We start from the raw sequence: 13,510 nt of genomic DNA on the forward strand, positions 1-13,510 counted from the left end.
GGGCGCCGCGAGTCCGCGGCCGGACGGCGGGGCCCCTAGGATCCCCCGTCGCGCGGCTTTGTCGCCCAGGCGCCGCGTGTCATTCCCCGCCCCAAGGGCGCCGAGACTCGGTCGCGATTGGTGGTGCGGTCCCGATCCGGTCGGCAGCTGCTCTCCTTGTTACCGAATCGCGTCGGGACTGGGCGTGAAGACTTCTCAAAAAGTAGATGGAAAGCTAGGCAGGACGGCGGGGCCCCTAGGATCCCCCGTCGCGCGGCTTTGTCGCCCAGGCGCCGCGTGTCATTCCCCGCCCCAAGGGCGCCGAGACTCGGTCGCGATTGGTGGTGCGGTCCCGATCCGGTCGGCAGCTGCTCTCCTTGTTACCGAATCGCGTCGGGACTGGGCGTGAAGACTTCTCAAAAAGTAGATGGAAAGCTAGGCAGAAGTTAGGTTTTTTCTTTAACTTCCATAGAAACGATCTTAATGGTTTATATCAGGCTCCCTACTTTGTCTCGCCCGCTCTGCCTGGGAGATGAGTTGACTGCGTGTTTTAGGAGTAATGACTGGTGCGAAGTGTAATTAATATTTTAATTCGCCCGGTAGCTTGACTAATTGGGTTTGTAGATTCTTCATTTGTCAGCGAAGGGCAGTAGAGCTGGTCGCAAATTACACAATACAAAAGAGGCTCTTTGAGTTAGCTAAGACCTCAGAGATCAGCTTTCCAGCCAAATTTGACAAGAGACAGGGGCTTAAAAAAACTGACCCGCCCGTGGCATAACAGCTGGTTTGTAGCAGCCTGGGATGAAAATTTGGTTCTTCTAATATCCTATCTATCTAGTCCTTTCCGTTGAGCCTCAATAGGCATATTTGATAAAGCAGTTCTTTCGTTGTATCAGTAGTTAGAAGAACCCTGAAATGTAGTTTTATAAAAATACTCATTCTAAATTGATTTTTAAAAAAACATCAGCCATATGTTCAAATGTTTGTTGATGCTATTAGGCCAGTTGCAGACTTATGTGTAAGTTGTAGTTTGTTTCTGAGGGATTTGAGTTTCACTTGGACAGTAAGATGTAATGCAGCCAGAGCTGAAGGGTGCCTCCCAGAGCAGAGCCTTGTTTCATGAAGTGGGAGGATGGGAGCCAGTGGTTGCTGTCAGGTAACTGAAGTGGAGCTAAGTGAGAATTCCATATTAGTTTCCTGTGCCAGGAGACGTTTCTTACAAGGGCTGTGATGTCATGTGACATTTTTATTTCTCTTCTGCCTCCAGATTACAGGACCTGATAATAAAGGGATTTACAAAGGAGACCGTGAGTCCAGTGGGAAGTACACATTTGCTGCTCACATGGACGGAACATACAAGTTTTGTTTCAGTAACAGGATGTCTACCATGACTCCAAAGATAGTGATGTTCACCATTGACATCGGGGAGGCTCCTAAAGGCCAAGACATGGAAACAGAAGGTGAGACGAAAACTTTTTTTTTTTTTTTTTTTTTTTTCCTTCGGTACCAGGGATCGAATTCGGGACATTGCACTTGTGAGGCAGGTGGTGCAACCATTGAGCTACATCCCCAGCCATTTGGAAGCATTTTATCCTTCTCCAAGAGCTGATTTTAATTCTGTACATTTTTTAAAGATTTCTTATTCCCTGTCCATTCACTGTTCTTAAACCAAAAACTTGTTATGAAATGTACTTTAATTTTTTTTTTTTTTTTTTGGTTTATTGAGACAGGGTCTCACTATTTAGTTGAGACTGACCTGGAGCTCACTATGTATTCCAGGCTGGTCTCCAACTCACAGCGATCCTCCTACCTCAGCCTCCCCAGTGCTGGGATTACAGGCCTGCGCCACCACACCCGGCACATACTTTAATTTTCATTTATTTAAGTCTCTTAATCAACATAAAGTTTCTGAAAGTTAATTTGTTGTTGTTGTTGTTTCTAGTTTGCCCTCTGGCAGCTTTTCTTATCACTTTGTGCTCCTGTAAGCATCTAGGTTACCTGTATCTTAGGTTGTTCTGTTAATTTGGCAATTCTGGGATATAGTCCCTTTATTTGCTCATTCCTAGACCTAACTAGTTTAGTTAATATATGTACATATATGTATATTTCTTGGTGTTTTTGTTTATATCTCACACTTTTCTTTAGGTGGTGGAGATACCTGGGATGGTATGTGGATTGCTTTTTGATAGCTTGTTTTTTCTTTTCTTTTTTTGCATCTTTTTGTTTGCTAATGTCTAATTTCTGCTTTCCTTTTTCTAACTGTTGGCATGAGAGTGTTTTTTCTTTCAACTAATTAGGTTGATTATTTTTTGATGGTTTATTTGGTTGATATGAGACATGGATTAGGTTATTTTAAATTTTTGAGTCAGGCGGCAGAACCACTGAGCTAAATCCCCAGCCTGAGGTTATTTTAAATTTTTGAGACAGGGTTTTTTTTTTAATGTAGGCCGGGTTGGCCTTGAACTTGTTACATAGTACAGGTTGATGTCAGCCTTCCAAATGCTGAGATTATAGGAGTATCCCACATAGAGGAGACTTGATTAAATAGAACAATCGCAAGTAGTGCTTTGACTTTGTTTTATGGATTCACTTATTATTATTTTTAATTTTGTCCTGCTTATTATTATTGAAAGTTTCTGACTCAGAGTGTGGTTAGATGTGAAAGGTAATTAAAAGGCCACATGTGGCTAATGATGAAAAAGGTCTCTTGGCCGTAGATTCAGAGAGATTGTTTATTGTTCAGCTGACCAGTAGCGAATGCTGATTGGTTCTCTCGAATAAATTGCTTATTAAAAGCCAGCAGACCATGCCCTCAACACACAGTTCCTGTTAGGGGTTTTGGAAGCTGGCAGTTGTTTAAAATCCCATACTGTCGGCATGGGAACATATGTCCCAGATATTTCACGATCAGTGGGGTGCTGAAATTACTGAGATGAGAGCCATGTGAGGTGAAATCTGAGCAATTGAGAGTTACACTACTTGGCAATTCTTGTGCTTATTTTTTCAGGACCACTTGTGGGGTTGGGCTTGGCTAATTCTCAAGGTCAATTAAGAGTTTTGGTGGAATAAATATTTTTTTTTTTGTACTGGGGATCGAACTCAGGTCCTTGAACTTGTGAGGCAAATGGCGGAACCACTGGGCCAACTTCCTGGCCCCTAAATAGGGAGTTTTTGAAGGGCTTTGTGTTTATTCATTTTTTTGAAAATTGGTCCAATTTAAGTGGTGAGAAAATATTGGCTGTGAATGTGATATTGAACTTCTTAAGTAACCCTTTAATACAGTATCTAAAATTCTTGCTTTTGCTTGTTAGTGTCAGTGAACAGCAGCTGTCAACTTGAGCCTTCTTCTGAAGCAGGGCTTCTCAAGTGGGGGGGTGGTCTTCGCCCCTTGGGACGTTTGATAGTTACCCGGAGACTTTGTCAAATTCAAGACTGAGGTGGGTGGGTGCTGCTGGCCTCTGAGGGGCTGAGGACTGTTGGTGCCACTGAATGTCCTCCGGTGCATTGGGCAGCTCCCCATGACAGTCATGGGACAGGTCCTAACGTCACCAGTGCCACTCCTCAGAAACCCTGCTCTGAAGGTTCCATGGTGCATGGGGCTTCCAGAGCGAAGCTGGCGAGGGTGCTTTGTGATTCCCGTGCCAGTCCCCTATGTGGGGCTGCAGCTTTGCTTCCATTTAGGTTCTTGTGTGGTGAATGGGGCTCCAAGGCCTGGGGTGGGCAGGGCTGGAGAGATTCCCACCTCGCCGGTGGCTTCTTCGGTGTCACAGTGCAGCACTAATTAGAAGCCTAGTCTTTGTGTTCATTTTTGGTAAAAGAGACTACATGGTTGAAAACTTGTACAGTTGAGTTTGGCTATTTACTCAAAATGCCTGCCTTTGTGAAAACATTACTGTATTGAAAACATTACTTTGTCATAGAAAAATGTTTGAGTTGGTGTAGGATTTCCCAAGAGCGTCTTCATGTTTTTCTCTCCTTAGTTTCATAGAGTTTAAAAGTTTTACTTTCAAGTTGCTCCTAAATTAAAGTTATGTTTTTTTTTTGTTTTTTTTTTTGGTAGTAGTACTAGGGATTGAACTCAGGACCTTTCACTTACGAGGCAGGCGCAGGGCCACTGAGATAAATCCCTGCCGTCCTCTGTTTTGAGAGAGGGTCATGCTAAAGTGTTCAGGCTGGACTCACACTTAGAATCCTCCTGCCTCAGCCTCTCAGGATTGCTGATTACAAGCATGTGTCATCATGTCTGGTTTATGTGATTTTTATTTTGTATTTATTTATTTTTTTAAAGTAAAAGAAGACAATTTATTTGAAGGTGGGGGAAAAGGGAAGAGAGAGCGTGAGCGAGTGCATGCATGAGAGATGGTTTATGTGATTTTTTACTTTTTTATTTTATTTTATTTTTTGGTTTTTTTTGAGACAGGGTCTCACTATGTAGTTGAGACTGACCTGGAACTCACTATGTAGACCAGGCTGGTTTCGGACTCACAGCAGTCTTCCTGCCTCAGCCTCCCAAGTGCTGGGATCACAATGCGCCACCACGCCCAGCTGATGTGATTTTTTTAAAGTAGATTTCAATTCTAGTTTATCATCCCTTTTTTTTTTTTTTTTTTTTTTTTTTTGTGGTACCAGGGATTGAACTTGGGTCCTTTTGCTTGCGAAGCAGGTGGCAGAACCACTAAGCTAAATCCCCGGCCCCCAAGTTTAGTTTAAATTTTGTTATTTATACGATTTGGGGGTTCAAATATCCATACTTGCCTGTGCGCTATTTTCTCTCTGTCATCTTTAGTTAGTAGTCAGTATTGTGAACTTGACATGACAGCCTCAGCTCATTAGTAGACATTTCCTAGGGTTTCCTGTAGTCAGCGCTGAACAGTATGCTTCTTACTCTGAAGAGGTTTCTCTACTGAGAATGGACTTTGTTTTTGTGTTTTTGAGACAGGGTCTCTCTATGTAGTGCAGGCTGGCCACTGTGTAGCCCAGGCTGGCCTCAAACTCACGGTGATCCTCCTGCCTCAGCCTCCCAAGTGCTGGGATCACAGGCGTGCGCTACCATGTCCAGTCTGAGAATGGATTTTTAAAAAAATGTCTTGAGAATTGTGCTTAGCGGTTCATGCCTGTGTTCTTAATTGACATCTGCTCCATTTCTAAAAGTAGCTTCTTCTGTTCTCCTTCTCTGGGAAGTACTTGACTGTGTCGTCTTTCCCCATGACCCCTGACTGATGTGCTCTTGTCCCCTGCAGCTCACCAGAACAAGCTGGAAGAGATGATCAATGAGCTGGCAGTAGCGATGACAGCTGTGAAGCATGAGCAGGAGTACATGGAGGTCCGGGAGAGGATACACAGAGCCAGTGAGTTCACGCTCTGGCTGGAGCGCATGCCTGGGGAAGTCGGCCTGCAGCTTGTCCTCATTAACAGTTGTGCAGACATAATCATGCTTTGGCTTTTTTTTTTTTTTTTTTTTTTGGTAGTAGGGTCAAACCCAGGTATACTCTACCACTGAGCTATGTCCACAGCCCTTTTTAAAAATTGGAGATGGGGTCTTGCTAAGTTGTATAGATTGGCTTTGAACTTTGGAATCTCCTGCCTCAGCCTCCCAAGTATCTGGGATCACAGGTGCTGCACTCAGCACTTGTGAGTTTTTTGTAAAAGCATCTACACAAAGATTTTTTATGTATACACACTTTGTGTGTTTGAGACAGGGTCTTGCTATGTCATTCAGGCTGGCCTTGAACTCCTTATGAAGCCCAGGCTGGCCTCAGTCAGACTTGCAGTGATCCTCCTATCAGCCTCCTGAGGGGCGGTATTACAGGTGTGTGCCTCTATGCCTGGGTTAGTGCACACATTTGTAGAATTTAAGGTGGCTTATTATTAGGACATTCCTTGTATACTGAAAATACTATTAAGATTCAGCATAAGCTCTTAAGAGTTAAAAAAAAATGATGATCAGCTAAGGATTAAGCTAATAATTTTTTTTAATGCATAGGGGAAAAACATTGTAAAATAGATTTTAAAATACTGGCTTTAATCACAAACCTAAAACTTTTTTCCAGTGTGATCAATACTACATTGTGAGGTTTAACTTTTTTTTTGCAAGGAAAGGCTCACACTAGTAAGAATAGAAAATGTGAAGGCAGGGAAGTCACTAGAGTAAGGATGAGTTTGGCTTCTGGTTTCTAAGTTAGGAACTTGGAATGTATTTTTCTGTGCAAACAGTAATGATTGGAATCTTGGGTGAATTGCAAAAGTTTGCCTAGCACTAGATACAGAATTAAATATTAAGCTTTTGCCTTGAAATTCAGTGTTTCCATACTGACACGCAAACCAAATACTGTAGTTTAGGCCAGATCCAGGCCTGCCTTTCCCAGCTTCTGTCCTCTCAGTAGCTCCTCTGCATAGATCTCAGCCCGAGCCCCAGCGCTCGTCCGTGAGCAGAGTGGTTCAGCCAGCTGTCTCTGCTCGGAATTGGGTGGGGAGTGGAGAGGAGGCACTGCGGAGATGATGGGGTCCTCCCGCCTTCAGTGGGGAGAAGGCTACAAGCTCTGGGCCAGCTTCCCTCCCTGGGCAGGTGATGGGGGTGCAGGAGGCTGGAGAAGCCCCTGGCCCTTCTGGGGGGCAGAGTGAAGCCTGTCCTGCCTCCTGCGCAGTCTTTCTCTTCACCACGCCCCTTCACCTCCAGGACAGCCACCTCTTCTCAACTGTAAGGGACCCTTCTGTTGCTTACCTTGCTCCCTGGGTGGAGCCAGCGCATCCTGGGGTGAAAATATGAGGGCTAAGGACATTCATTGCTTTGCAGTTTTGAAAAGAGAACACATGACTTTATTTTTTGGTTTTTTGAGGCAGGGTCTCTCTTTATAGTTCAGGCTAGCCCTGAACTCAATATGTAGCCCAGGCTAGCCTTGTACTTGTAGTGATTCTCCTGCCTCAGCCTCCCAAGTACTGGAATTATAGGCGTGCACACGACACCTGGCTCACAAGACTTTAAAGGTAGACAGAGTTCTGGTGAAGCACCTGTCTTCTAGTCTGTGGAGGTGTCCAGCTTTGTTTTCTTGCCCTCAGTGGAGATACTCTTTTTTGAGAACTGAATTTTCAGATACTTGGTTTAGCTTTGGAGATGCATTGGTTCTCACAGTGGTGATTTTTAGGTGACTCTCACACCACAGACTCCTCTGCTGACCGTGAGGAGACCCTGTGTTCCCGGGAGTGCTGTGACACTGCTCGGTGGGCTCTGGACCACTCTTCTTAGTGAATAGCACAAGGCAGCGTCTTCCACTCACTTTCTTTTCTTTCTTTTTTTGGTGCCAGGGATCGAACTCGGGTCCTTGAGCTTGTGAGGCAGGCGGTGGAACCACTGAGCTAAATCCCTGGCTCTTCCACACACTTTCTGAGGTGGCTGTGTTCCTGTGCTATGCTTCTGTGCATTCTAGTTAGTTGCATTTTTCTTGTTTTTTTGCAGTACCAGAGATGGAACTTAGGACCTTGCCCTTGCAAGGCAGGCATGGTGCCACTGAACTACATCCCTGGCCGTAGATGCAGTTTTCTATAGAGAAAGAAGAAACTAGTATTTTTCACATTCAGAACTAAGAAACCATGTGGTAAATTTCTCAGATAAAATACAGTATCATAATTAGGGAGAAAAAAGAGAATACTATTCAGGTTGAAAATTTTGAAAATACAGAAAAGTATAAAGAGAGAAATAAAGATATCTGAATATCCTAGCCTAATACCTCAGTACCAGGGAGGCGGAATGAGGAGGGTTGCAAGTTCAAGTCCTTCTTGGGCAACTTAGTGAGACTGTCTCAAAATAAAAGGACTAGGGGGCTGGGGATGTAGCTCAGTGGTTCTGCCACCTACCTCACAAGTGCAGGACCTGGGTTTGATCCCCAATACCCCCCCACCCCCCAAAAAATGAATAAAAGGACTGGGAGGATGTGGTCAGTGGTTGATGCCCTATTAGTCTACATTCAAGACAATCCCTGTTAACTGTTTTTTTTTGAGACAAGAGTCCCACTATGTAGTTGAGGCTGATCTGGAACTGACTGTGTAGCCGTCTGGTCTAGAACTCAGATTGATCCTCCTGCCTCAGCCTCCCAAGTACTGGGACTATAGGTGTGCACTACCATGCCTGGCTTAACTGGTTTTGTTTTTTTTTTTGTTTGGTTTTTGTTGTTTTGTTGTTTTGTTGTTGTTTTTTTTTTAACTGGAGATTGAACCCAGGACCTTCATACTGAGTTTAATCCACACTTAATTATTTTTGGTACCTAGAATCAAACTCAGGGCCTTGGACTTACAGTTGGTGTGCGGCCAAGCTACATTCCTGGCCCTACACTTATTTTATATGTTTTTATTTTCCTTTTTCATTTTTATTCCTTTCCCTTCTTTCCTTTCCCCTACCCCTTTTACTTCTTCTCCTTTAGACCTTTTCTTCCTGTTCCACCTTATCTATTATACATTTTGACCCTTGTTTATACTTTCACTTTCTCACACCAGAGACAGTTCGGTATTTACACGTGTCCCCTATTTATTTCACTTGAGGGTATGGCCTCAATATGCGTCATTTAGCTGTAAATGTCTCTAGTTCCTCATTCTCATGGCTTAGTAGTACTCCATTTCATAAAAAAACTACATCTTGTTTATCTAGTCTCCAGTTGATGGGCAATTGGGCTGTTCCCATTAGCTATTAGAAACTGTGGTGCTTTTTTTTTTTTGTCTGGAGAGTGGATCTTGCTAAATTAGTTGCCCAGGACAGGCTAGAACTTGGCATTCTCCTGTCTCAGCTGTCACGATGCTGGGATTACAGGTGTGTACCATCAAACCAGACTGTTATATTTAAGTATTTTTTTTTGTAGCCTGTTTTTTCATTTTTAAATCCTATTTTGGGAAGGGCTGATCCTGGGGATTGGAACCAGGGTCTTCACTCTGAGCTGTATCCCCAGCTGTTTTAATTCATTCATTCTTGGTGGTATTAGAGATTAAACCCAGGGCCTTGACACTATGCTATATCTCCAGCCCTTTTTTTATTTTGAGACAGGGTCTCGCTGTGTTGCCCTGGCACCAGCTGAATTTGAGATTCTTCTGCCTCAGTCTCCCAGAAATGCTGGGATTATAGGTGTGTGCCACTTTGTCCAGTGAGCTTGCTTTTTCCCTAGAAATAGGAATTTTGATATAAGTGAGTAAAGCTATATACAGTTTCATATCCTGTTTCTTAAACATTTTAAGAAACTCATTTTTCTATACCTCTGGACACCTTTATTTATTTATTTTACAATTAATTTTTTTGACACTGGGAATCAAACTCCAGTCCCTGTGTTTGCAAAGCAGGCGCTGGAACCACTGAGCTAAAATCCTCAGCCCTTTATTTTATTTTCTTTAAGGAAGTTTTGTTTTGTATTTTTTTGGGGGAACAAAACACTTATTGGTAAAACAACTTTAATAGTTGCTTAATATTTTGAAGTGTTTATTCAACCATTCGTTTTTCAGACATAATCTTATCATGTTAGTCATTCAGTTATGCTAAAATGTGGTTACCAGCAGAAGTGAGCTTTTCATATTATGGAATTAGTACTAAAATTTTAGTGCTTTTGGTAGATCTAGTTAATGTTCTGTGCATTTGTCTGTTATTTTTGGAAAAAATTACATGATTTTTTGAGCAACAATATTATCCTTTTAGAAAAGCGCTAGTTGCTTTTCACTTCTGAGTGATTACAGATCTGTTCAATCTTGTGAGTGGCATGTATTTAAAAATATGGCAGCCACTTTTTCAGTGGTTAGTATTAGCAATTGTAATTGTTTTCAACATTAGGTCATTTAGGAGAAGTTGGGGGACTACCTAGTAGTGTACAGAAGTAACAATGGAAAAGTCACTATCAGATGGAAAATGTGACAAAGTGAGCAGTGGCTATAAAGTAGTCCTGGCTTTTCCTTTAAGAATCAAATCCTTAGCTTGAGAATGAGATACGTGATGAGAACAGCTGGTGTTTGGCAGTCTGGTAGTAACTGCCATAACCAGTCCATGAAACTGAGAAGCTTTTCCCATCTAAAATAAGAGCCAGGAACATAGCAGGTGCTCAGTAAATATTTTGGTGAGTAAATATTTAAGGAAAAATACACTTAGATTGGCATATTTTAACTTGGTAGATTGTGCTTTCTGTTAAACTATGATCTTGAAATAATCTTTATTTTTCTAAAGTCAGTTTTCTTACTCAGCTAAAAGTCTTATAATGTAGGATGTTCATGGTGCATGTGTTGCACTGGAGTTAATCTCAGAAGTGTGAGCTTGGTGAGTTGCTTTCGCTGTCTTCCCTGAACTTAAGCACAGTAGGCTTGGCTGTACTTGAGAGACCAGTAAGGCCCCTTTAGAACTAAACGTGTATGCCAAGTTATCCAGGAACAAAAGTTCTGTTAGTGGGGTTCAAAGTACTACTGTGATACAGAGTAAAGAACAGAAAATAATCTGTAATACTTACTCCTTTTGGGGATTGCATTGCTGTTAAAGTCTGTTTTTGTTTTTTTTTTGTCTCCAACAGTCAATGACAACACAAACAGCAGAGTGGTCCTTTGGTCCTTCTTTGAAGCTCTTGTTCTAGTTGCCATGACATTGGGACAGATCTACTACCTGAAGAGATTTTTTGAAGTCCGGAGGGTTGTTTAAAAGGCCCTTTTCTCATGATCCTACTCATAATTCACTTGTTTACCAAACACCTTGGTCATAATAGTGTCATTAGTTTCTACATTTTTATTTTTGGAACTGTACGTTCATGGCTTAAGTTTCTTTGTGATAATGGATACTGGAAGGATACTTTTTTAGGAAAGTTATAGTGAAAATTTGGCTTTTTTTTTGTACTGGGGATTGAATTTGGGACCTTGTGCTTGCGAGGCATACGGTGGAACCACTGAGCTAAATCCCTGGGTGAAAATTTGACATTTGATTGGCATAAAATTTCTTATTTGAATGCTGCCTTTGTTATACAGGTCCTTCTAGAATTTAAACACTGTAAACAGAATACAGGAGTCTAGTTTTTTATTATGCATTTTCTTCTTGTTTTCATTAAAAAAATTTGTTCAGGAATTTGGTATAAACCTTCAGTACCTTGCTAAAATGACTACAGTCTCTGGCCTCCCTCCTGTGGCTCGAGTCATTACATTTGACTGCCCAGCTGCACATGAAACGGTGATTTCCATCCTGACATCTTGTGCTCTGACTTGGGAGTGTGTAGCAGGCTGGCTTCTTTTATACTTCCCCTGGTGTGCTTCAGTCTGGGACTTGCCCCCACACACCATTCCCCCTAAATTTTCCCACTGAACCCTAAGACTGATCACCTTCCACTTAAACTGGTGACCTACGCAGTGAAATGAACTGGTTTGGTTTCTGCCTGGCCTCCCGCGGAACCTCTGTTAAACCAATTCCCCGAGTATTTCACGAATGCCAGCTCTTCTGCATGGCATATCCCCTTTCTCCACTCTTGGCACGTAGGAAATATGCAATCACATCATTGGAAAAATTGGGATTTCTGATGCCAAAGGGTAAAAGTCTCTTGGGTTTCTTTGCAGTGATAAACAGCCACTATTTTTTCTTCATTCAGGGCACTGAACACCAGTCAGTGTCAGCACTATGGTTCTTGTTTTTGTTTCTCCTGGGTCTTTCTTTTTTGGCACATGAGAATTTTGTTTTGTATAAAATGAAGACTTTCTTGCTCTCTGATGATGGGTTTAAGATAAAAGGAGCTTCTGGGTTTGGTGTGGGAGTGATCCAGGATTATGTTGTGACTGATGTATATTAGTTACTTGTATTTTTTTTTTTTTTTTTCAGGGCACTGAACACCAGTCAGTGTCAGCACTATGGTTCTTGTTTTTGTTTCTCCTGGGTCTTTCTTTTTTGGCACATGAGAATTTTGTTTTGTATAAAATGAAGACTTTCTTGCTCTCTGATGATGGGTTTAAGATAAAAGGAGCTTCTGGGTTTGGTGTGGGAGTGATCCAGGATTATGTTGTGACTGATGTATATTAGTTACTTGTACATTTTTTTTTTTTTTTTTGGATCTTTGCAAGGGGAAAACTATAAGAACAATTTTATATAGTTAATTTAAATTTGTTACAGATTTTCACGTTCAGGATAATTTTTCAACCTTGGGTGAAAATTCTTGCAACAGTTTATTGATAAGGTGACTGTTTCACCTTAGGACAGCTGTTGCATGCCAATTTTTTGTGTGGAAACACTTCAAAATTGAATTAAAATATGTACATTTAAAATTGGTTGTGTATCTAATATGCCCCAGGTTCAGAAAATAAACAATTCTTTTTAAAAACAGTCAGTGTTCTGTGTTTTATATTGACAATGGTTGACTCACTTTTGTTAAATACCAACTTTCTATTATTTGAGATGAGCCATTTCCACGTTTTATGTAGTTATACCAACTATAAATGTCTTACTTTTTATTTCTATAAAGTAGAATAGTGAGCAGGAACCCAATTTTAATTTCCATTTTTTTAAAATTTGGAAAATAACGTGAATTCGTGTGGCTTAACCATCTCGTTTATGGATGTGGGAAATGGATTCGAGAGTAAAGGGTTTGCCCTAGGCCTCAGAGGGCAGAGACTTGCTGTAGAAACTGTCCCTCTGTCCCTTCCACTGAGGGCTTGTAGGAGTGGAGCCAGGCCCTCCCAGTACGTGTAAGGGCCTGGCCTGGGCTAAATGCTTTCGGTGCTTTGGCCTATGGCTCAGCACTTCATCACTTTGGGAACAAGGGACTGGGCCTGGAAAAGGTCTGAAGATTAGAGAACTAGCAGACGGGCCAGAGACCGACAGCTGTGCAGCCCCGTGCACTTGCTTCCGAGCTGTCTGGAAGTGTGCACGAGGGCCACTTCTTCCTCCTCCCGTTCATCCGTCGCACAATCTGACTCGTGTGCAGCAGTTACGTTCGGAGAAACCCCGGGTAGGGCTAACCGTCCAGAGGGGAGATGAGCCTTCTACAGTGTCAGAGGTAAACGCTGTGGCGGGAACAGGAAAGCCGCCCCCGAGACGGCGGCCATCTGAAAAGCGGGGAGCGAGGGAGCGAGGCGCGCGCGCGTCTGGAGGGGATCGGTCCCGGGAGCCCCGCGCGGGTGGAGCACGGACCCGGGAAGCCTTCTCGCTGAGGAGCTTCCCGGAAGGAGGCCGAACCTCCCGGGCGCTGGGTCCCCGCCGCCCGCCCTTTCGTGCCCCGGACGTGGAGTCGTGCCGCCACCTGCCTCCGACTGGTGCAGGAAATGGAAGAGCCGGGCCAGAGTCCTTCCCGCCGAAATGCCTGCTCCACGTTTGGGGAAGGTAGCCTCAGCCAGGGTGGCTGGTGCTTCGACCCCGTCGCGCATTCGCTTCCGCTCCCCGGTAGGCGCCTCCCTCTAGCCGGGGGCCAGAACGCCTTCCTTGCACGTCGGAACGTTGCCGCTCTGTCAGTGTTCTCGGCCGGATGCTGGCTCTCCGGAAACGGAAGTGCTCGCTGGAGCTACACCGTCGGCGTTGCGGGCATCTGAGACCAAAGTGACTGAGTAGCGCGCC

At 43.3% G+C, this 13,510-nt stretch overlaps 1 protein-coding gene across 1 annotated transcript in view; it reads left to right on the top strand.

Moving 5' to 3' along the window:
* Window positions 1–10,627, top strand: part of Tmed2 (transmembrane p24 trafficking protein 2) — a 13,022-nt gene extending 2,395 nt beyond the window's left edge. The window contains exons 2-5 of the mRNA XM_019204522.1: window positions 270–425; window positions 1,247–1,439; window positions 5,220–5,327; window positions 10,503–10,627. Coding sequence (XP_019060067.1) covers window positions 270–425; window positions 1,247–1,439; window positions 5,220–5,327; window positions 10,503–10,627 — 582 coding nt within the window. The remainder of the gene's footprint in view (window positions 1–269; window positions 426–1,246; window positions 1,440–5,219; window positions 5,328–10,502) is intronic.
* The last annotated feature ends 2,883 nt before the right edge of the window (window positions 10,628–13,510 follow it).

The sequence above is a fragment of the Fukomys damarensis genome, unplaced genomic scaffold (assembly GCF_012274545.1).
Source record: "Fukomys damarensis isolate Sample0158 unplaced genomic scaffold, DMR_v1.0_HiC HiC_scaffold_12, whole genome shotgun sequence".
Lineage (NCBI taxonomy): Eukaryota > Metazoa > Chordata > Mammalia > Rodentia > Bathyergidae > Fukomys > Fukomys damarensis.